Here is a 25516-nt window from a genome sequence, read left to right as displayed (position 1 = left end):
TCTTTAAGTAGTGTTGGTTAGCAGAAGTGTCAGGTCTTTGAAGTTCTTACTGTGTCCGTTATTAGGTTTCTCTTCTGTGTCTTGCTTCAATGAAAAAGTGTGTGGCAGGGCACAGAGGCACTAAAAGAGGCACTGCATCGTGGCATGACTCTCATCTAAGTGAGATCTGTCACACCTTACTCCAGGTGTCCACAAATGTGAATGCTTATGCGTGAGTCAGCTGTCTGAACTTTGACTGTGGCCTGCAGAAATCTACTCAATAGGCTGTGGAGAACAGTGATTTGTCTCTTTCTACTGTATATTCCTAAATTTTTTCAAATTAATCATTCTAGCCTCCAAAATTTTTGTTGACAAAATTTCCATTACCTATAAAGTGAGCTTAGATGTCTGTCTCCAGTGCAGCTTTTACAGTCAATGAAATCTGTACATTGAGGGATGTATTTATATGATCTATATTGGACATTTGTTTTAGGGTGACATAACACGTTTGTAACAGGGCTGTTTCTTCCCATGAGCTGTTGTTCAGGTTTAGATGACTACTTCATTTTTAGACAGCTATACTGTACATGCCTATATTTTAAGGTGAGATGAGTTCCCTAATTTTACTTTTTGCATAGCGGAATATCAGTAATTCTTGGCTTCATGGCAGACTTGCTTTATTTCTACTATGTGTGTCCCAAATTAACTTAGCACATCTTCATTAAGAACTAATGAAATTAGGCAAAATATGAACTAATTTGACTAAACAAATACTGATGTTACAGGAGTACATATTCTGAAGAAATGATCACAGAGACAAACCAGAACAAACATTCACATAAATGACCACATGTGACAAAGAATGTGTGCAGTTGGAGTTTTAGGGAAAGAATATCCAGGCACAGAACATTCCTATGCATATTTAGTTATGGCATAATGTGAACTGTGAATTGCAAATATTGAGTGTGCAGAAGGGGGGGGGGGGGGAAGGCTAGTTTATGTATAAGCTACTGGTGAAAAACTTTGACCCAAATCATGCACTGAAGAATTCTGAGACACCAAGATTTATAAATATTGAGGACTGGGGAGTTTTTTCTTCTGTTTGCTGAGGAAAGGTCGATACAAGCTGTTAATAATTTTCTTAGCAATGCAGAAACAGAAAACTGTTGTTCCCCTATTTACCCCATGCCCAGTCCTTAAATTTTGATGGAATCGCTCAGACATAGGCACAAAGTTTAAATCACAGGCTCCAGCATATGTGATAAACCTACTTTTGTATGTAACATACACCACCAACATTTTTATTTCCTTCATAGAATTCTGAACATGCAGATTCCTTGGTAATGAAGAATTAGAGCTTGAGAATCTTGGGGATTTCTAAGAAGAAAAAAACAAGTGGTTATGGTTATTCTTGTTGAAAATGACAGCTGTTCATACTGTCATTTCTCTTCATGTGGAAATGAATAATTGGAGATTTAGAGTCAGTTTTCATTGCAGGAGAGTGCAAAGTGATGGAAACTTGTTAGAAGGAAAAAAAGATGTTCGATTTTGGATGGCTGGTGTAAAAACTGGGGAAATACTGTAATAGATTGATTTGTTCATTCAGAACAGTCAGTAGTTGGAACAAGAGCTACCCAGACTCATCTATAAAATATTAGAACATATCTTCAGAGTTGTTGATTTTCTGACTCTCTGCTGTGTCTTAGTTTTATCTGAAGTAACAGCTTGGTCTCCTAGACAACCCTCGTCACACTTGATGGTGGCCCTTTGGACCTGTGTAGAGGTTTCTTAAAAAGCAGCATCTGTTATGGCTAGACTAACTAGATGGCACATTCAAAAAAATCAGGAAACTTTGGTTTTTTGTTAAAAAAAAAAAAAAGAAAACTCACTAAAAGTTGGGACCTTCCCACATGTCTGAATGTCTTGTTACAATAATGACAGCTCAGTAGTAAAATATTCCTACTTTCCTCAAGAACCTACTAGGACCCTGAATAAGTTTGCAGCCTACTGGGAAATCCTTCAGGAATTATAATAGCTAAAAACACCCTTCAAAAGATAAAGTAAAAACATTATGTAAACAGTGCCGCTCTTTATGCCTAAAATCAATGTTTTAACTTATTTTGCCCATAAAGGCAGAGACGATGTGGAAAGCAAAAAGCAAGTTTAGCTGTCTGAAGTTGAGAGAGATGGATCCTAATCAATTCTTAGCTGGAGACTGATAAAAGACTGCAAGCATAAATGTTTGACTGCCCCAGATGTATAGCCACAACTGGTTTTAATAAAAGAATTTTTCAATCTTTCTTACGTGCTCTCAGTACAGTAGCATGGTTGCATTGCATGGATTGTATAAAGTGACCAAATAAAGCAAACAAATGCTTCACCCACGCAATTGCAGCCTAAAAATCCACAAACCCTCAAATGTTGAAACATTCTGTGCAGTGTGACAACTTGTTAGTTCAGTGCTTGATGAATAGGGGGAGGCCCTTTGTATAAAACATTTCCCTGTACAAACATCGATCTGAATTATGCAAATGAGGGACTTTCTGAGGAGGTCTTGTCTTGATACTAAATAGATTCTTTGCCTCCTTGTTTGTCTTTTCTCACAGGTACTGCAATGAGCATTTGTTATGCCCCCCTCATGTATTTTGGACAGGCTGGGGTCCATGGGAGCGCTGCACTGCTCAGTGTGGAGGAGGGATCCAGGCACGGCGCAGGACATGTGAAAATGGTCCTGACTGTCCTGGCTGCAGTGTGGTAAGTAATTTTCACCTTTTTCTTCAGCAAGTATCTATGCCCATATGCCATGGATGTCTCTGTGTCGTAGAATTATAAAATCATTTAAGTTGCAAGGACTCTAAGATCATCGAGTTCAACCATTAACCCAGCTCTGCCAACTCCACCATTAAACCATGTCCCCAAGTTCCAGTGCTTGACAACCCTTTCAATGAAGACATTTTTCCCAATATCCAATCTAAAAATCTTCTGGCACAACTTGAAGCCATTTCTTGGTTTGTCACTAATGCCTTATGTCCGTAAAGCATCCGTGTGTGGCTGTAAGCTCTATGCCTAACATGAACAGTCATCAGACTGTTTTTCTCTTTGGTTACTTGAGTGTGCTGAAATCTACACAACTCATCCATTAGAAATATATCTAATTCATCTTTTTCACAGTAGCATTTATAATATGAGCTTCCTGAGGCAGGGTTGGTCCAGATGTGTCCTTGCAGGTTTATGGTGGTTTTTGTTTTTATGACCAGAGTACGTAGGAGCTCTAGCTATAAGCCCAGGTCTCAGTGTATCAGGTTCTGTACAGCAGAGAAAAAGATAAGTTTCAAATCTAAATACATCAGGAGCCAATCAGCAAATACATGGAAGCACCAGAAAAATGCTGAGGTAAGATTGGATAGCACTCGCAATCAGCACAGCAGGCGCTCAGCAGCTGTCAGGCTTTTAAGCTGCAGTGCCATGATTTGAATCAATACAAGTGCTTTATGGATACGCAATTTATTAAAGGATATATATGGAAAATCCCATGAGGGCTTTTTCTTATATCTGAACAAATGTAAGTGGTAGGTTTTGAGTGAAGGGAACATCAAAATGGGACATTGGTTTCTTGAAGGTGAATGGGATATGGATATATGGGTGAAGTGAGGCAAACATAGCAGAGACATGTAGAGAGAAGGGTGATGTTCACTGCAACATGCTAGGAAGATAACCTCAGCATGAGAAGCTGAAACAAAGTCTTAGAAAGTGTAGGTGAATGTCAAAAGATGAATCTTGGGGTGCTGTTCCATGATAATTTGAATTCTAGTACTGGATTGTCACTGGAGGGGGTATTATGTAAAAAGCATAACCTATGTAAAAGTGTGAACTGGCCCAAACTGGGGAAGACAAATTCTTCTGGTGAATGACAGATGGTGATGTTAATCTCACCAGTGACCAAGAATGAGCACAGCTCAAAGGAAAAATGAGAGTTTGTGGCTCAATGACCAGGCTTAATGTTGCTGCACACTGAGAAACATGTACTCAGTTTTATTGCAGGGTATTAAAGAGGAAGAAGAGAAATACTTTTTTTTCCCCCCACATATTAAATCAATTTTTGCATGCCCTAATTTCAGAGACTAGGCTTATTTCTCAGGTTTGTCGTCATCTGTTGTCTGTTTGTTAGACTGGTAGTAATTAAATACTAAAGAAAGGATAGTTTATTACCTTTTTGCAGTTTTAAGATTTTGTGCATTTTCCCAGGATTTGTTCTCTTTTTAAAATTTATTCTGGTGATAGATTTGTTCTTTTGTTTCAACAGAACTTTAAGAATTAACCTAATAACTTAGAATTATATCCAGTTTTGCAAAATATTTGTCTCCCCCTGATGGTACACAAAAAAAGCAGACATATGGTCTAGATCTATTGTTAAACTTTCTGACTAGCATAGAAAAATCACAGTATGAAAGTTTTCTGTCTCATCCCTGTTTGTCCTACTATAATGTTTTGAAAGAAAGCAGTATTTTGTATTGCACAGAATCTTCCCATGGTCTAAAATGAAAAATACATAGCTCTAATTTTCTTGGAGAGCACCATGAGTAATGCAGGAAAACCTTTAGTGTAAAAATTTCTTATTATACTGATTTGAGATCAGTGCTATTTGGGTTTGTAATTTACCAAAAGTTTAGCACATTTTCTGCTGTGTCACAGAATAGTTACCTGTTCATCTTTGGAAATATTTTGGAGATTTTTTATTAATTAGAAAATTATTGTGTTGATGGTTTAAAGAAAAAGCCTGTAGCTTTGGAGTACACAGTTACATTGCTAAAACTTAGACATCAGTGGAAACCCATCCAGGACAGAAATCCACTATAAACCCTGGTGTTCTTGCAAGACAAATGACTCAGGTATAAAGTCTGTGTTCAGTTTAAGTTTCAGTGAATTTGAACTTTTAAATTGCCTGTCTTGACTCAGAGGTTTTCCAGCCACAGCAGGGTCTTGTCAGTAAGTGTACCTGGAGAAGAAAGAACCTTATTTCTTCTAAAAGTTTGTTTAATTAATGTAAGAAAAAGCAATTGGAAATATTTTTATGCCTTCTTGTAATTGTTGAATGGATTAAATATTTATATTAATGAAATGCTACAAAAGACAAGCATCAATATGAAACTTGTTTATTCATCAGATGTTCTTCTGCTTCAACCAAATTTTTGTTTTATTGTTGTAGGTGTGTAGCTTCCAAAACAGTTAGAATTATGCATTTTTACTACAGCAAGCTAAATAATCTCAGGAAGAGTTGCAGTGGTGGTAATCTACCTTTTTTACTGTTTATTTCTTCTGGAGTAAAAGATGTTATGAACCAAACATCTAGCAAGTCAATTAAAGGCAGAGCTGAGAGTAGTCTCAGGGACTTAAAATTCCCAGTTCTCTCTTTCAACCATTAGATAATAGCTTTAAACTATAAAGAGACTCTCCAGATTTCTTGTTTTCCTTCTTCAGTGAGGATGAACTTTGTGAAACTTTCACAACATTTGAACAGCATGAGTTGCCATAGGTCCTCTGCAACTCCGGCCTGTGAAGTGGAAAAGAAAAATGAGTAGACAGAGAACTGGAAAGCATATTATTTAATAAGATAATAACTATGTTAGACTTCATTTTGTCTTGCAATGAAAAGGAATTTTTGATACATTGGATGTGTAGAGTGGACTAAATGTTGTCTTGGGACCCCTTTCAACTATGCTGATTCTTTGGTTTTAGAACTGTTTTTCAGTAGGGAACTGTGAGAGAAGAAGAACAACAACTGATTTTATATGGCTTAAGAAAGGAAGTCTTACAGCACATTTGCCAGCAGTAGCAGGGGACCAGATTTAATTTCCTGGGAGAACCTGCCTCTTCTGTTTTCCAATCTGCAACCAGGCTGTGAGATTGCAGTATAGCCAATCCTAATCTATATAGCTGTCCTCATTTTGCAGTGTTTACCATATTAATGGCTATTGTCTGTGTCCACCTAATGATTTATACCACATAGTTTTTAATGAACTGTTTTTCTTCCTCTTAGTTTGATAGTATTGCTCCTAGGCTGTAATATCACAGCAGGGGGCTATTGCCTATGTTTTGCTTTTTGCATGTTTCCCATCAGTTGGTTCCTTGGCTTTATCTGTCTTATAGCAGATATCAACCAAGACACTTTGGTATTTTTATCATGACTCAGTAGAGTTCCCTGCTATTATTTCCAACTTAGGATTTTATAAAATAATAATGATAAATCTTTTGGTGCATAAAAATATTGCAAAGAGAGAAAACCATGATAATATTTTAAAGATGCGTTTCATCCTGAAGTATACTTAATACATGAAAATGGAGAGTTAGGACTGAAGGCATTTTCACTGAATATAGAAAACCATAAATCATTATGATATAGAAGAGCTACACCAGAGAGACTCATAAGGGTCAAAAAGATGATGCTTGAAATCAAAATCTGGAGTCATAAGGACCTATTAAAGTTTTTAAGTTAATCAAAGTTAGTAAAGAGTGCTTGAAATTGTCTAATAAGAGATGGGACCATCACAGCCAAATTTAGGAGCAACTAAGATCTGGTAATAAAAAGCTTAAGTGGATAACAAAACAGGTATTAGTCTCATGTATGCAGGTGGTACAGATGCTGGAGAAAGAACTGTGGAATTCTGTGGACTGTGCTAATATGACTCAGAGGACAAACATTTTCAGAATTTACAGCGTACTCAGATAAGTTGTACATTTCCTTCGGAAAATGCTTCTTTTCCCCTGAGAAACATAATCTCACTTGAATTTGCTTTAGGCCAGTAATAAAAGAATAACTTTTTAAAAGAATTATTACTAGAATGGGTAATCTAGTTTGAGGCTCAAGTTAGGTGACATACTTTATGTTTATATTTCTGTGTTCTCACTTCAGTCGTGCTAAGATATACATTTATTTTAGCTTTTAATCTGGGTGACTGGCAAAGGGTATATACTTTCCACATATCAGAACAAAGCCTCTTGGGTATTGCTGTTGAATTTAAAAAAAAAAAAGAAAAGTGAGAGAGAGAAATTTTGTTTCTTAGAAATAGTTGCTAGGTTTGTGTTCATCTTTTTTTTTTTAATTATTATTTTTTCAGCATTCTGGAATTATGCTGAACACAAAACTTTGTGAAGAAAAACTATCTGTATTCTAGCGTTCTTGTTATGACACAAGATGAAAAAAAAATCTTGGGAAAAATCCCAAATGTAAGAATTTTTTTCCTTTCATCAAGTTTTTAACGGGAATTTCAATATGGAAGGTTTTCAAAAGTACTTTGTCCATCTGGAAAAACACTTTACCTTTAAAATACTTGCTATCTCACAAAACAAATTTTAAATGTTTAGTCTAGAAAAGGGATCAAAAAATAAGATAGTTCTTATGCTTTTTTTAGAGTTCTTTTTAAAGTTTCCATTTGATTTAAGAAAAATCATCTATTGAAAAAACAGAAAACAATCTCTCAAGCATGAGGTATAGGAAATTGTAATGTGTATATGAAGTTTGCCTACTTTACACTCATTTCCTTTTCTAATCCTTTTTTTTTCTGTCTATAATGTAAACTCTATTGGATATTAGCTGGGGTTTTTTTTAAATCAAAATCATAAGAAATAGTTACAGAAAATGCTAAAACATATTGATCAGTGGTACATGTGGTGTGCAACTTTGTCAATAAAATGAGTTACCAACTTGACATGTATAGTCAAGGTAAATGTACAGTATAAATTGGTTGAACTGATGTGAGCTGTTTAACATGGCATTTAGCCACACATCTAGCAATCATTTAGCTGTTTGATTTATTTAATTTTTAAAAAGAGGCTAAACTGCAAGTTGTTTCCTTTCTTGCTTAAACCAGAACAGTGTGAAGCATCTCTTTTTTAAGAAATATGTAATTTTAAAAATAATTTAAAGCTGAGAAATATCACTTTTAGCTGCTGTGAAACTGGTCCTACTCCACTTCAAGCTATTCAGTTCAACCTGTGACAACTGACACTGGCTGTAGTCCTGTTCTGAGATTCCTGGAGCAAGCTCTTTCAGGGACTTCCAGGTCATATACAAGAACTTGTTTTGTGGGCCAATGCCAGCTAATTAGTTGGGTTTGCCAAAGTGAATGTTCTCACATTCAAGAGCTTTGTATTGGGCCTGTGATGTAGATGACATGTGTTTGATTCAGAAGTCCACATTTTGTTTTTAAAAAAAACATAGGAAACAAATTTTACTGTAACTGTGCCCAAGCTTTCTCAGGGCTTTGGATGTAGGGAACAGCCAGTTGTGGGCCTCAAGGTCAAATGATAGCCAAGAGCCTTCATCCAGGTAGGGCACTGTACTGCTCAGTTAGGAGACCTGATTTGCTACATGCAGAATTTGCCACACTGTTTCACAGATGTATTGCTGTTTGTTGCAGCGCTCCACTGTTCCAGTGCTGTAGTTGTAGTCTTCTTTTTTGTTACTTGTAATACCTTACACCTGGCTATGTGAGGCTCTGCATTTGAATTTTGGTTATTATCCTGGAGTTGCTGGAATAACTATAGCTATATTTAATGTGAAGTATTTATTCTTTTGGGGTTTTACTGTTGTTTCTAGAAAGGAAAAATAAAAATTTTAAACCTCTCATCCAAATTTAAGGAAAAGAAAAAAAAATTATGCAGGTAAAGATGGCTGCTTCACTCCAAGGTAAAACATAATTCAGATAGAAATGGGAAGTGCAGGGGAGTCCTATAGGATATTACCAATATAGACCACTTAATACCTTTATGACATTGTTCTTCAAGAAAATAACAGGGTTTTCTGACAGTCAAAATGGAGCAGCTTCAAAGTACATGGTATTAAATTCATAATACATTGCTACAAAAAAGGGTCATCATGAAAGTGATATACTAGCAAGAAGATGTAGGAGTTAAAAGGTGGATAAAGCTAACTGGACATACCGGTGGTTTGTCCTGGAAGGAGAAACATCATATTATTGGAAGGTTACTCTACATGTCCTAAAGGAATGATTTTAGACAGATCGACAGATCTTACTTGTAAGTATTTTTAGTAATTTGGGCAGAAAAAAAATGGATTATATTTGCTGGTGACCTGAAGTTTAGGGATATCATCTGTACAAAGGTTGATTTGCGTGTCTTGTGGAAGGTACTAGATGTCTTTGAGGACTGAAGTAATAGTAGTGAAGAGTGTTGTTTTCTAATTGTAAAGTCATGAACTTAACATAAAATCAACAGAAACTCCTGCTTTCACCTTGAAGCACAATGAGGAACAAGACAGGAGAATGACCCTGGTTTCCGAGTTTGTTTGTGATACTAGCTATAAGCCAAATCTGTGTAGTGGTGATAAAATTTAGATTCTGTTTCAGCATTTAGAATGTTTCAGCATGGTATTTCCAATAGAGACAAAAAAAGATAGTCTAGAGATTCATATATAAAGTAATCTCACAAGGGATGATTGTAACCGTCTGGACTGAAGCTATTTAAAATCATAGTTTTATTTTCATATATTGCAAGTAATGTGATTTCTCCACTACTCCTGTTATCTTCAAAGCTAAGCTTATTTTGAAGATGAATTTATCTGACAGCATTGTATCAATGACTGAAGTCATGAAAGCTCATTATGGTTTCATCTACAAATTTTCAAAGTCTCTTCCACTACAAAGATATGTCTTTGTTAAGTATTCAGAAACCTTAATTTTACTGTAGGCAGTTCAGTAGCAACCTTAAGTCATTGCACATTTGCAATCATAAGGGAAGAAAGGGTGCAAGAAGCATGACATTGAAAATGACCTCAGAAACATGGTAGAGCAGTTAGATAAAATTATTCTGTAGCCAGGCTTACAGTTCTTAAAGGACATAGTACATGGTGGAAGTGAGATGAGCTCTGGAAAGTGTTCCAAAGAAAGGCAAAAGATTGGGATTCTGATAAGTCAGATACACAGGGTTGTGAAGGTTTGGAGAGAACACTGGGATTTGGGGACACTGGGATTTCCATGTACTCTGTAATACTATCTGCTGTAATATACTGAATTTTAAGGAAATATGAAGCCAGTGAAGGGAATTCATTTCTATTCAGGGCATTGTTAAATGATGTAACTTGTTGCAATAAATTATTGAGGCTTCAATCTTAAGAATGAATAAAACTCCACACAACTAAAATTGTGCAGGATATCAGGATGAACTAGAATTACAATAGAAAAAAAATACATTTTTGATACTATAGTAAATTAAATTTTAAAGTTTTAAATCATTTTCCTGAATATTTACAATCAGATTTAGAGCTCTGCTTTTGGTATTCCGCTTATTTCTATGCTTCCATTTGACAATAACCAGGGAAAGCATGTCTGATCTAGGATGGCATTTCCAATGTTCCTCTTTGTGAGTGTTGAATCAATTTGCAACAAATTGTCCATCTGATTTATTTTGTTCCTTTTAGGTTTAGTCACCTGTACTTAAAATGGTATGGTGCAAACACAGTAATTGTGTTTACGCATACCAAGAAGTCTGCTCACATGTAGACCTTAGCACAAAAGAGAGCTTTGTTTCAGTGTTCTTCATTTCAGCCTCAATAAACTGAGGGATGGATGAAGCCTGAATATGTAATCTGTGCTGTTGCCATTATAGCTTCACTAATGCAGCAACTGTTGAAGAGTACAAGACTGATTTGTTAGCTGTGCTGATTGACAGCAGTCCTTAGCCATCTGAGTGCAACTAAATGGAACTCATCCAAATTAATTATATTTATCTGCCACCTTTTATTCTTACTTAGTCTCAGAGCATCATAGTAATTTTTAATTTCTTACGCTGTGCTATGATTGTGCTTTTCATTGAAAATAGTGTTAGGTAGCCCTGTTTTTACCCAAGTTATATCAGGCTGAACAATAATTATTACAAAATTCTGAATATTTATTGATGGACTTATTAAAACTCCATGGGGTTTTTTTCCCCTGTGGTTTATTCCCTCTTCCCTTTCACATTGAGTTTTTGGCTTAGAAGACCTGCACTAATACTACAATCACCAAATAAAAGACCCTCCGTTATTCAAAGCCTTTGACATTCATCTTAAACATGTCCACAAGCCTTGAAAAAGGCAAACATATATTTTCACTGTGTTTATTTATAACTTATTTTGTATCTTCAGGATGTTGTGACTCAGTCTGTTGCAGCATTCTGAAATAATAATATTTACATCTGAATAGTCCAGTAGGTGGGATTGTATTCTTCATGTCTGAGAATATAAACTCATGCAAACAGTGAGCTCATTTACCATCATACCAGTGATGCATCCTTGCAGCTAGAAGGGCAGGATGCAGTCTCACAGTCCCCCTTAAGTTACTTGAAAGTGGCATCACATAGAATGTTTTTTTTTTCTGCTAGAGAAATTCAGCTGAAAGTAAAAATATTAATCCTGTATCTTCCAGAACTGAGTTTTTCTAATTCAACAATACTTTTTGTATCATCTGAAATACCAGAAAGGTGAAGTCATAAAAACAGGCCTGTCAGTTTACATTATGAAAATCTCTGACTTCGTTACTTATAACAATTACTAGCATGAGAGATCAGTGAAGTAGTTACTACTTTGTGAAGATGCAGGAGTTGATTGTTCTTTCATCTGAAGTCATGAAGCCCCTATGCAGACTGGGAGCAATCCAGAAGTAGGTCAGCCCTAATATGCAGTTCTTGCTTTGCCTCATCTGAGAGGCTCTAGATGGAGAAAGCAGCTGTAGACTATACCTGTATTTTTTTCAGCTATCTAATACAGAGGAAGGACAGACTCACTTTAATTTCTCTGTGCATTGAATCAATCTCCAGAAGGAAAATTTGGAGAATGAGGTGGAGGGAGAAATACTAGAGTTGAGCAGGTCCGCAGTTGGTGCAAATTGCTAAAACCCTGTTGATCTCCTCTAGGATGCATGAGAAAACTTAAGTTATGGCTCGACAAATTAATCTCCAACTTGTGAACATTTCTGCAGAAAAAGACAGTACTAGGAAATCCTAAATGCTTCAATGGTCCCCAGCTCAGGGTACCCTCATTGCCAGCTCTTTGTGCAGTTCATCCCACTGTGTGAGTGGACAGTGTTTCTTCAATACACCAGCCAGGAGGCTGCACAATTATCAAGGAGCAACAGGCTGTGCCAGAGATACTTGTTGAACCTCTCATTTCCTTTGTGGATTAAAAAGGAAAAGGAACCTGAAATCTCACCCCAGATCCTATTTGGCAGTTATACAGGCTGGATTGCCAGGCACCAGGTCAGGTAGGAGATTGTTACTTAGCCAACAACTGCACAGTGCTCAGCAGGAGACTCTTCTGTGTTATTGCTCGTTTACTCAAAAACAGCCCCATCTTTACACATGAAGGTTATTTATGAAAGTAGTGGCATATTTCAAGATTTTTTTTATAAGGCCATTTACATATCGGTGCTTGTGAGGACAATGTATATGGCTCACATAGTGTGGTTCTGTCAATTTACTGTTCTGGCAATGTCATACTACTGTGACTGTACCACTTACTAGCAAAAATTTCATTTCCCACAGCTGAGTTTATTCTGTCCCCATCTCAATCAGTACAAGCTCTATGAAAAGCATGTGACACAGTCAATAGACCTGCATCTCTCAGCATTGCCTGACTTAGTTAAGTCTATTCACAGCTTTCAATGACATCAGTCAGCAGAAGTCCAGAAGGTATATTTTGGTGTTACTCTGTCTAGAAAACCAAGACCTATATTTGTGCTTTAATCTGAAATGAAATATTCTCACTCTATTTAAAGCATAAAATAGATTCATTCAGAAGTTTCAAGAATTTTCAAGCAGTTGCTCACAAAACTAGAAGTATACTATATGCTTTCACTTAGGAGCATTTAATTCCCTTTGCAAGTGCACTGAAGTTCCTATTAAAAAACAGTAAATTTATATATCCTATCCCTTATTAAAAAACTGACCCAGAATCCCAAATCACATATTGAAGCATTTCTGTGAGGAAGCTTGACAGAATGAATATTTTGTTAAAGAGTTTTAGAAAAAGAAGTAATAGCAGTGCATATTATCTTCTTCTGAAGTAGAGGGCTAAAAGGAATATTAGACACACAGTGAAATCTAGCATCAGCAATTTGGTATGAAGTATAAAAATGATCCATTAAAAAGAATGCAAGAAAAAAACCCCCACATTATGGATTATAGGAATTAATCCATTTGAAACTTTGCTAGAGGCCATATGAATGTAATTTTAGAAAAAAGAAAAAGGTAGAATAATGTTTCCACTTTGTTTTCAGAATGACTGGAATTTTATTTGCTGGCTAGTTTTCTAAGTAAAAATGAGAAAGTATAACAACATGAAGTACCCTATCTATACAGTTAAATCTGAATTTCCATGATAGTCCCAATGAAAAACTAGGTCCCAAGAAAAACTAACTAATGTTGCTTTAAGCTTCATAGGAAGAATAATATGTATGAACTGAATTTCCTGTGTTGTGAGAGGCACATAGAGTGGAATGTGGAGAAAAAAAGGAAAATTCAAATAAAGAGAGAGCAAGAGTTTGCAAAAGTATTTGTCCTTGCTAAAGTCACAGGACGGCTTTGTCCAATATAGTCAGACAAATAGAGATGAAAATGGACTATTAATCTTTGGTCTTCTATAAGGTAAGTACCTTTGATAATTTGGTGGAAATTTATTGACGAATTTACTTCTTAGAACTGCATTCTGCCTGCAGTACCAGCCTGATTCAGAGAGTGCACTTTCTTAACTATATTCTTACCCTTTCCTTTTTGCCCTGCAGAACTCCCTCTAGAGTGTTTTCTTGAGAGTAGGTGTCATTTTAAATGCCACAGGACTTTCCATGAGTAAGTTTAACCACACAGGTTTGCAGCACAGACCATGTTGAACACCATCCCTTGTGAAAAACTGACCATTTATTCCTCTCTTCTATTTCCATCTTTTAAGCAGTTAATTATCTGTGAAAGAATAATAGCTTCTCTCTTAGCTTGTGGCTGGAAGTTTCCTTAAGAGCCTTTGAGACACATTATGAAATATTGTCTTGAATTCAAAGTAAACTTTATCAGCTTAATACCAGTATCCCTATTTGTTGACACATTCAGCATCTGATGGGTTTATGGCTTCCTTTTATAGAAAAACAGGACATAAAATTTTGTTCTCCAGCAGATCGTATTTGTTCATGTTCCACTAATTTCCTGCTTTATTATCATTTCCCTAATTTACCCAATTCAGATGTCATGCTCATGTTTTTTACAGTTCTCCTGAAATTCCTGAAGTATTTTTAAAAGTGGTATCACATGTACAATATTCCAGGCCTTGGAAAGGAAGGTAAAGTTATGGAAAAAGTTATGTGGCACTAGTATTAGTTTTCTTATTTCTGCTCTCTTATTCTTTGGTGACATTTTTCGCTCATTTTGTCTATTTGTGCCATTTTGTTTTCAGGTAACAAGCCTGCTGTGGTCTTGTCATTTCTAAATGCCCCTTGAATGCCTTCACACTATATTGGGCCTGTAGACTCTGCAGCAATCTTTCTGTCCCTAAAGTCCTTGAAGTAGGACTGTGTTTTAACTTTTAGACCTGATGAAGTACCTCCTTGAAATCTTTTGTGGACTTTCTTATTGTTTTGGTTTGGTTTTTGTTTGGGGTTAGTTGGTTTTTTTACATTTAATATGCCGGATTTCATTATTATTTCCATTCATCTTTTGTTTGTACCTGACTTCAGCTTTTTGAAGAGTGGTTTCATCTCCCTGTTGTTTAGTCCCGATGATTCCTTTTTGCCCTTCCGCAGATTTCTTGATTGACAGCAAACATTTGCTTTCTGCCTCTAATACACTGTCCATGGAGAGCTTTCCTCCTGTAGAGCTCTGCTGGGTCATGTCCCTCTTCAGGTCCCTCATTAATGGTTGTACTGAATTGCACTATCTTCTATGTTCATTTGTCCTATAGAGGAAAGGTCAGGGACTACCTCCCTAATACTCTTAGGTTGAGTAGCATCATCTCTCAAGGGAACAGAATTCAGCAAAGAAAATTCTTTTATGTTTTCCTGGAAAAAAAAATAGTTGGCCAAAATGCAGTAATTTTTGTCACTGTATTCCTATTTCTTAGCCTTGGGCTCATAAACAAGGGACCTAGTTTGCTTAGTCAAGGGTAAAAGGGGAGTTCCTGCAGAGGATTTTTCACAACTGCCAAACAGTTATATTACATTTAAAACCCCCAAATTACCCCTTGTCCCACATTTGCACTCTGATAATGCCACATTTCCACCCTGAGGGTAGCTATGCGAGGTCAACCAAGAGAACTCAGAATCCATGATCTTTGAAAGATACACCATTTGGTTTCTGTAGCTCATCAAAGTCATATTATACTTTGCATGGTGTCACAAACTGACACACAAAGTGGTTTTAGTGCTTGACTGTCACTGATGAAACGGGGCCTTACCCAAAGGCATTGAAGTAAATTAAGTCTCCATCTGATTTCAGGGATGCCTGAGTTAGTCTCAGACATTCTGTCATTCTGCTTTTTAAAAAAGATAAGGACTTGCTCATAAATGAATTCTCAACTATTAAAGAATTGGTTAGCATTGCTGTCAGAGATAATTTTATGAATTGGATGCAAGGGGCTTTTGTTTGGCAGGTTGTTGTCAGGTTTAATTGTCTTTTTAGGCGTTATTTTCTCTCTGTACAGTTCAATGAGTATAATCAATTTTTCCTTTTTTTTTTCAAAGTTAGCTTACTAGTTTAAAATTATCACTTATCATGATCCAGTAAAAAAAGATGTCCTTTGAAGCTTCAAAGTAGACATGTTCTTTTAGGGAAGTGTGGTTAAAATCTGTGGGAGTATGAACAGTCTCTGATGAATTAACTTTCCAACTCTGTAAACGCACAGAACAAGTACTTACTCATTGGAATAAGGAACATGATTTTAAAAAAATGGAGAGCTCTAAACTCCACAGCTGGAGCACAGATGCCAACAAACATAACTTTGATGCTTCACAGATGATTTTGAATACAAAGCTGTTCCAATTGATTCCTTCCCTACATTTTCCTTGGAAAAATATTAAGTGCTCTGAGGTTTGTTTGTTGGTGTTTTTAAGTGGTGAAGGGATTATACGAGTTCATAAAGAAAGGGTTTTTCATATATGGATACGTGCTTATTCAGCTCCGTTAATTACAGTTAACAAACCATATGTTCACATATTTTTAAGTGTACGGTACAAACACAGTATAGTTTTCAGAGCTTTTCTGGATGTGAGTTTTGAAAGGTAAACAAGAAAGTGATACAGTTATGCTATGATAAGAAACTCTTAAAGATTTAACTCTACAGAGTTTATACTGTCTCAGAAGACTTTGTTTTATGTTGAGAAAGCCACCTCTAACACTTTCCAATTAAAATCTAACAGTGGAGTCTAATTTTCAATTAGTGTTGAAGTTACAGAAGGTATGTATCCTTTATATACGTATAACTTTGACATATTTTGGGTTGCAAATAGGTAGTTTTAAAGGTGTGTATGCTCAGGACATATATGGTACTTGAGCATATGGCAAGCTTTTAGTAGGAGTCAATAGCACAGTCATATTGGGAGTGTAAAACACTTGTATTTGGCGGAGCAACTTAATCCAGGTTTGTCTGGGTGGCTGCCTGAGGTGTAGGATACTGAAGGAGAAAGCTAAAAACCTAATTTGAAAATGTTTTAAAAGATTTTTGAGCTCTAACTTGACTGAATCAATATCATTCATGCTGGGATTAGGCTCTTCATTGGAGATTTCATGTTCATCTAGATTTCCTGAAGCCTGTTTTGCTGTGCAGTGGTGATTTAGATCAAGAATTACTTACCTGTTTCAGATAGTGATTCAGTCCACAGAAATTTTCTCATTTCTCTTATTTTGAATAATATCATTAGCCATAAGTTTGAGATTTTTTCATTCATCAAAAGCAGCAAAGCATGAATGGATTCTACGAATTAGTGCCAGTAAAATCTGTGTCTCACCTGCATCTGCATCTGCATCATAAATCCTGCACAGACCCATCTACAAATGAAAGTATTGCAGAACAGGTCTTATGAATCCTTATACTGGCAATATTCCAGATTACACAGGCATATTAGACAAAAGACAGCATTAGAAAGCATAAAGGTTTATCTTGAATAGCTTGTTTAATAACAATGCTGTTATTTTCAGGTCAGGAACCAAGGAGCAGTAGCTGTAATGCTTTTTGCATGGAAGAGCATCTTCCTGACTTTCCAAATTATGATGTCCCCACTTTCTTATATTTACACTGTGTCTAGGACAGATTAGTGCCCAATCAAGGATTTACCCATTCAAGGATTTAAAGTACTGTAATTAATGCAAAAATACTACAAATTTTAAGGAAAGAATTCTCAGATTTTTTTTAAAAAACTTAGCTCATCTTTTAAATGATTTCAAAATGACAAATAAATCTGGAGGATATGTTTTCTTGAGGGAGAAACAAATGAAAGAGCTATAGTCCATGATGAATGCAGTTTTACCTATACTAGCACTTCCTACAGATTCACAGTTCACCACTTGATTATGTTACAGTAGAGTCTTGAGCTAAGGAAAACAAAGCTGAATTGTGCCAGGATGTCTATTACTGTTCTCCTCTCTGCACTACCTAAAATTCTTAAATTCTTGGGCACTTTTTTTGGTTAATAAAACTCATTACATGCTAGATCTTCACAGTGTAACAAATGAAGTAAATAACTTCATTTTGGGTGGGGGGAATGTAACAAAGAAGGGGGAAACCATATTTCATTCACCACTGCCTAAGGCATTGAAGGGATTTTTCAAGTGTTGCAGTAGAATTTATTCTCCCATCTCTACTAATCTAAGGGCTAAGGACTGGCTGCCTGCAGAGGAGAAGTAGCTCTACCTGATTGAGGCCTCCTGCTCAAACTTACTTTATGATTTACAATATTCCCCATGATTTCGTGCTGATGAGGATTCCTTCCTGTCACTTTTTTCCCCACATCAACGTTGAAATGGCATTCTATGATTGAGAAGTCTGTATTTGACTCTTTTCTGAAAATAGTATGAAAATGGAAGTTGCAAGCTCTGTGGAAAAATAAATAAGTAAGTAATTAAGTAAGTAAGTAAAGTAAAGTAAGTAACAAATAAAGTAACAAATTAAAATACCAGTCTCTGCTTTAGAACAATTCCTAAACCTTTATGAAAATATCCAAATACTCAGAGACACATTTTAAATTTTTAGTAGGTCTCATTATTGTCCTAGGTCTCCATTCTAAAGAGATCCTCTGTATCAGAGTATAATTACAGTATAATCACAACGAGGTCAGGACATTATTAGCTCTGTGGTGATATACCATGATAACAAAGACAGGTCAGATACAGAGGATCTGGATTTTTGTCTTCCATTTTCTCTTTTCATCTCATAGTTCTGAATTCAAAGATAATTGTAGTAAATAAGTTTAATATAACTTTGTTGATAACAGTAAAGTCTTCATAACAATAATGTCTAGGAAACATGATTAATTTTTTCTGTTTAGATTTAAATAAATTGTGAAGCTGCAAACTCAAGCAGGATCTAATGATAAAAACAGAATTACAGTTGCCTATAAAAAATTTGAAAATACACTAAAACATGCAAAATTTTATGAAAAATTTGTTGCAGCCAAGTTAGAGAACAGATTTCTTGGACTCCCATCAATTTATTAACACTAGTAATCCTGTTACAGGCAAAAAAGAATACACTGTTCATGAAAAGCCAGGAATTTAATCTTCATCTGATTAATGTTTCTAACAGTCATACCAGCCTTATCAAGTGGTTTAAATTATATGCAGGTAACATAAATGCACAAACCTTTTAGTCTCTCCCTTTCTCTTGTGGCAGGCTTACCCTCCCACTGCCTCTCTACATGTTAGAGTTTAATGGTTTCAGTCTGGGGGTGGGTTTACAGCAACTGGGCAATATCCTAAGTTCTTTACCAGAAGTATGGTATTGATGTTGATGATTTCCTTCTCAATTTAGGATGTGGTTGGGATCTTTATTATTCGTTGACCTGCAAGTTTATATTGCAGCTGAATTGACTATGTAGAGTGTGTTTTACATATGTTGGATGCTTGTGCTTTGTTCTCTTTGCTAGGACTTGACAAGAGTGACTTGGCTTACTTTGCTCCTTGCATTCATTTGATGACCATTAATAGGCCATCAGTGATCTTTGTAGCTCATGGGCTTCCGGTATTGCTCTCTGTTTTTTCTTTCAAACTTTCTGAGGCTCCTCTCTGCTTTGTTTTATTACGGGGGGGTCTAAGAGGTTATTCTACCCATAGCAACATGTTACAAATACCCATTAGTTACAACATCTATATTGCTATAGGCATTACATCACACAATTATACATGGCTAATGAAAAGTCAAAACAAAGTAGGTAACAGAGATCTGGTAATTGGCTAATTGCTACTGCATGCAAAAAGCAAATCTTCAGGCAGACCAACACAAGCACAGGCAAAGCCCAGCAGGGTTCTAAGCCTGTCTTAGCTTAAAGCAAAACCCGTGGCCTGTTGGAAACAGCATTTACTCCCTATTTACTGAGCTACAAGGTTAGGAAGCATGTTAGTGGTTTAGTTATGACTAGATTTCAGGTGGACCATTCAAGCTGGAATGGCTCCTCAAATGGTTTAATGGTGCTTGCCATGCCCATGAAAAGAAATCAAAACAATTTGAATTTTCAGTATCTGAATCTCAGTATCCACATCAATGTTTCAGAAGTCCCATTTCAGCTAAGGATTGTGATTTTAACCTTGATTAGAAATAAGATTTCTGGTTTTGGAATTTATTCAGTAGTCTTCAGATCCACTGGAATAAATCAGCTACAACATGAGCTTCTGATTCTTAATGCTGGCTAGCAGCCTTATCCCATGGACAAATAAAGACATGTCAGCTTTTTTGGTCCTGTTCATTGGTCATTTGGTCATCCTGGTCATTTGGGCCTGGCCATTCTCATTGAACTGGTGATTAGTAAGTAACTCCATTGATCAAATGCAACTGTTATATTTTCATATCTCACTATCTGTGATGCCAGGCAGGCCCACATTAGCTTTTACTTTGCCAAAAATAAGATCATACACTGTACTGATAAAACTACACCATCTTAACATTGCACATTGCCATTCTGATCAAAAGCTCCTCCAAGCCAGATTCTTCTGTTTATTACTCAGAGTAGATATAAAACACGCACTTTTCCCTCTCATTACTTTTCTTAAGCTCCTGTGCCTAGAATTATAATTTCTTTTTTAAAAAATTAATACTCTTCAGTGTATAAAAGGGACACATGGGACCTCATTAAGAGTCTCTAAGACATCTGAATTTGGCATTTGTGTAAATCCATGTGACCCCCTAGCAAGGAATTGCTTTATTTTGTTAGAAATGCGTGCAATTCGTGCACCCACGTGTCCTTCCTGCTATTCTCCTGCTGGAAGAAAGGATGCAGGGGGCTTTTTCAGATAAAACACAGCTTTAGGATGTAAGTTATAATTACATCTAGAACTATTATAGCAGGAGATGTGGTTCCTGTATCTCACTCAGTTTCTTCCTGTGCTAAGAATTGTTCTCTGAGGCTAAATGGATGGAAGAAGTGATGGAGATGTAAAGTATTTGAGGATGTTACTGTGAATTGACTTGAAATACTGAACGATTTAAATTTTTTTGAGGTTTAATGTCACTGAATCCTATAAAGTCTTTTCATTTTCTGTAATATTTTCTGTCTTGGAGACATGTGAGCAGCCATATGATTATATATCCTGTGTTCAAGTGTCAGCTAAACACTTTTTGGAATATTCACACATACAAAATGAAATGCCATTTTGCCTCTGAGCAGGATAAAGCCCTAACACCTTGGACTGATTGTTTCCAGAGCCCTTGTTTAAAAACGAAAAATTATCCTGTTGCATTTGCCACAGATTCTTCAAAGAAAACAAATAGTGAAATTTACATTTTTTAAAATAAAATACTTTCTTTATCATCCTGCAGAATGATCACATTAACTCTTTTTCTTTGGCATGAGGTTTAAAAAAGCACTTTCATAATTTAAGAAATGACTTGGCTATATCAGCCATACTTCAAGGAACAAACAGCTTCAAGTTGTGACTTCGCACAAACCTGTCTGAAGAAACAGATGAAATCTTAGGTGGCAAAACAGTCACAAAAATATTCTTTTGCTTGTATGAAAAGTAAAAGAAAAAATAAAAAAGGGAGAAGAAAAAGCAAAATAAAAAGCACTGTTCCAAAATAGCATATATTGAAACAATTTGTCTAAGCAATACTTGATGTTAAAAATAAGAAAGCTGGGTAATGTTGCATGATTTTGTATACCTTAAACGAATCTTTACTAACTTACATGTGCTGTTCCCCATTCCTACAGGCATCTCTCTCATGCCTCTCTACTGGCACACAAATACTTTGGCTGAATCACTTAGGTTTTGTATAATATCAGGACCCATTAAGAGAGAGAGTTCATATATCATTCAGTGCAGAGTGATTGCTTGTATAAACCAAGAACTAACTGCACAGCATATGGGCCTGACCTTCTGTACCTTTTGACTGCTACTAAAATATTTACTAAAACACCTATGCCTTGATAAGAAGCCACTGTCTTAAGATGTACTAGAAACTGTGACCAAAACTTAAAGTCCCACATACACACATTTTTGAATCATGGAACTAAAAGTTAAAAGGTATACCATTTTCTTGTGCTTTTTTTAAAAACTCAATAGCATGAAGAGGTGAATTAGCATTTAGAAAGCCACATTTGAGCCTTCTCTTTAAGGATTTGTGAGAATTTTATTCTCTGTGAAGGTTATTGAAAATGACGTTCTGTCATCTTCTCTCTCACTTGGGATCCTGTTGACTGCTTGCACCTTCACACTTTCATCCCAAAATTCTTACCTAACACCTGCATTTTCTTATCAGTGAAATTTCTTTAGCTCTAACTGCTTCTATTTTATGTGGTCATATTAACATTTGCCCATGGGGATGCAAACTCAGCTCAGTGCTATAATCTTTTATTTATTGCCTGCATTTTTTTTCCCCTTTAAGGATCTTTTCTTAAAGTTTCTTAAGGAAAAATAAAATTAAAAAAAAAAAAGCAGACTGCCTGTCCTACCTATTTTGGAGCATTTTCTACTTTTACTGGTCTTACTGATGTTGCCTTTTCTCCGGGCATCTAAAAGAAAGACTTCTTTTCCTGAGAACTTATGTATTTTGGTGACAGGTTTCTCTGCATATCACAGAAGGATGTCAGACAGAAAAATGTCTTACCAGCTTGTCCAATGGAAAAAAAACTCCACAACACAAAAATCATTTGCTATGATTTTCCCTTTCCATATGTACAACTTTAAGCTACGTTTGCATCCCTGCCATGTGGTAGGTTAACCCCTGCTGGATGCCAAATCTGCTGTGTCACTCCCCTCCTCAGCCTGGCAGAGGAGAGCAAATATACCAAAAGGCTCCTGGGTTGAGATAAGAACAGGGAAAGATCACTCACCACTTTCCCTCACAGGCAAAATAGACTCAGCTGTAGGAAATTAGTTTAGTTTATTACCAATCAAATCAGAGTAGGGTAATGAGAAATAAAACCAAATCGTAAAAATACCTTTCCCTCACCCCTCCCTTCTTCCAGAGCTCAGCTTCATGGGAATGGGGGCTGAGGTCAGTTTGTCACACATCATTTCTGCTACTCCTTCCTCCTCAGGGGAGGGACTCCTCAGAGTCTTCCCCTGCTCCAGCGTGGGATCTTTCCCACAAGAGACAGTTCTCCGTTAACTTCTCCAACATGGGTCCTTCCCACAAGCTGTAATTCTTCATAAACTGCTTCAGTGTTGTCCCCTCCACGGGGTGCAGTCCTTCAGAAACAGACTACTCTAGTGGTATAGTTTTCATAAAACTTAGCTTCAGAGTTTTACTTGATAAGACAGAATTCTTTATAAATGGTCCGACACTTCAAACTTTAAATCACAGTGTGAATGCAAAATACTCAGAGAGAGCAAATTGCTTTTTGTAGGAAAATAATAAAAGTAATATTTTTATTTTTCAGCTGTAAATGTCATTGCTCTGAAAATGCAAAAGAGCATGTTTACTGAGCTGTCAAAATGAAGTCTATATTAAAAAGCCTGCAGTGTAAGTTCAGAGCACCCATCCTGGCCTTGAGCTAAAATTCTGTCGTGTGAATTTGAACTGTGTATTCTGGCCATGGTTACGTGGTTACTGGCAGTAAGTCCTCTCCACATTGCTAGGAATATCTGAAATACAACATTGTGCATTATGCAGCCCTCTTTTCCAATAAGTTAATGTGGGGTTTTGTATTGCTTTGATAAGCAAACACAACATTACTATCTACCAAAAGGCAGTCTACAGCTTCAGCATCCTGAAGACATGGGCCACAGTTACATTTTCCAGTCTTGGGCATGTAACTCAGCTGTTGGAGTTTGTAGCTATTTATATTCCTTTTCTGTTATGTTTAAAAGAAAGATTTTTGTAGATGACATATTCACTGACAAACTTTTTCCTGCCCAAGATGATCACTGCAGTGTGGATCAATCCTTGCTCATTTCCTTTTTTTCTTCCTCTCGTGAGCAAGCATACATGAATTTTATGTTAAGAAGTGGGGCAAGGCTGGCATGCAGAAATTTGATTTGCAATAGAACTGAGATGAGTATAACTGAAGCTAAGGGCCCTGTGTGTGCATTAGGGAGTACAATCCTGCTTTAATAGCTCTCATGAGCACTGTATTAAGAAAATATATTGTTCTTATGCGTTCAACTTCTTGAAACTCATAAAATGCTCCATTTGAAATGTGCTTTGATTTAACTGTATCAGAGAACCATGCTCTGTTCCTGGTCAGTTTATTTTCATTACCACACTATTTTCTCTCATTTCATTTTTATTTTTATCTTTTATTATTGCAGTCTACAATTTCTTTCTCCTTTTGTTTTCTTCATTAACCTTCTGACTCGAATATCTTTTAGAGATGCCACCTTTCCCCTAGATAGTGCTTAGCCTTTTTGCTGAGACATTAGACAAGGCGTAAAATAAAAGGACTTTAATCGTCTCCTAAGGAATTTCCCCAGACCAACGGAGCATAGTGTTCAGAAGTTCTGAGCTGAAACACACAGGCTACTGTCAATTAAAACCCAATCTGTTTTATGGTGGAATCTCACCAGCTACAGAACAGCTCATATTTGAGGAGATGTGAAGGCAGCACAGTTATTTTTGCTGTTTCTTCCTCATACTCGAAATAGAGCATAATATGAGCCAGCATATTAGTGCTTCTTTTCTACCTTCTATTTTATTTTTTTTTCCCCCAGAAACATCTTTCTTACCAGGAACTGGCTGAAGCTCAAAAATTGTTTTCTTTGCAAACACAGAGTCAAAATTAAAATGTAGACAAATTAAACCCTTTGTAAATAAACTTTGTATAAAACCAACTGCATTGAAATGGCTAAAAATGAAGAGTGTTGTATGAGAAAAATTGATTTTAGGGAGTTTTTTAGATTGACACAAATGAAATAGAAAATGTGAAACAAGAGGTTCAGTTCTGACATGATTCTGAAAAATTATGAGCTCCATTGGTGGATGCAAGGGCAGGATGCAGATTTGCCTAAAACAGACGTTGCTTTTTGGGAAACCATAAGGTGTGTGGAACATCTGGGTGAAAGTGGAAATATGTCAGAGGCTATGTGAGGGACCCACATGCTTTTGGAACAGTTTGGAAGCTAGATGAGAATCCTGTGTTAAGTGTACAAGCCTTGAGAAGTTGATACCCACTCATGAGCAAATGACAGACAATTGCATATTTATAATTGCCTCTGCAATGTTACTTATTGAACATATTAAACAAAAACCTGTGAAATTTTGTAGGTAATTTGAATTTGCATTTATTATCACAACTAGAGGCATAGTTTTCATATATCTGTTTCTGTGTGTCTTCGATTTCAACCAGGTAGTCTATAACATCTTATGCTATTATTTTGATTATTGTTTTACTTTTTGTGGGTTTCTTTTCTCCATATAGCCAGGGGCCATGACATATGACTTAAACTGATGCTTGCCACAGCACTTTAACCAGCCCAGGTGTCCTCCTTTTCTAAAGGTCATGTTTTCCCATAGTGAAGTTGGCAGAAGAAAATATGTTGACGGTTTGGTTTCAGTGCTTCCTTGTCAAAGTGATTACAAGCTATAACTGAAGATGAATTTGTTTTTATATATTTACCTGTAGCAGCAGGGATAGAGGTGTGGGCATATATTCACATCTGTCAGCTCTGCTGGGACTTCTGCCCTGGGGAAAAGCAGATGTCTGTGGTATGATAACATATTAAATTGTAGTTAGGTGCATTTTTGGTTCAGTTTGCTTCCACATGCCTGGGTCAAGGCCTGAAAAAGAGGTTTATAGCATAATGAATTTTTTTACCTTCTGTATCCATTTGCCACATGGGGTGTCCATTCTCTCGACATCTAAAAGAAAAATAATTTTACTTTAAAGGAATTTGGGAAACGAGGCTTGTGTTTGTTTTTCTC

The 25516-nt window shown here is 36.3% G+C and overlaps 1 protein-coding gene across 9 annotated transcripts in view; it reads left to right on the top strand.

The window, feature by feature from the left end:
• Positions 1–25516, top strand: part of SEMA5A (semaphorin 5A) — a 395174-nt gene that overhangs the window by 324580 nt on the left and 45078 nt on the right. For all 9 annotated transcript variants that reach the window (XM_071553669.1, XM_071553674.1, XM_071553672.1 and 6 more), the window contains one exon: positions 2586–2733. In XM_071553669.1, the coding sequence (XP_071409770.1) occupies positions 2586–2733 (148 nt within the window). The remainder of the gene's footprint in view (positions 1–2585; positions 2734–25516) is intronic.

This window comes from Pithys albifrons, chromosome 4 (assembly GCF_047495875.1).
Source record: "Pithys albifrons albifrons isolate INPA30051 chromosome 4, PitAlb_v1, whole genome shotgun sequence".
Taxonomy (NCBI): Eukaryota; Metazoa; Chordata; class Aves; order Passeriformes; family Thamnophilidae; genus Pithys; species Pithys albifrons.
The sequence above is the reverse complement of the archived record's forward strand: the minus strand, read 5'-3'. Positions and strand labels throughout refer to the sequence as shown.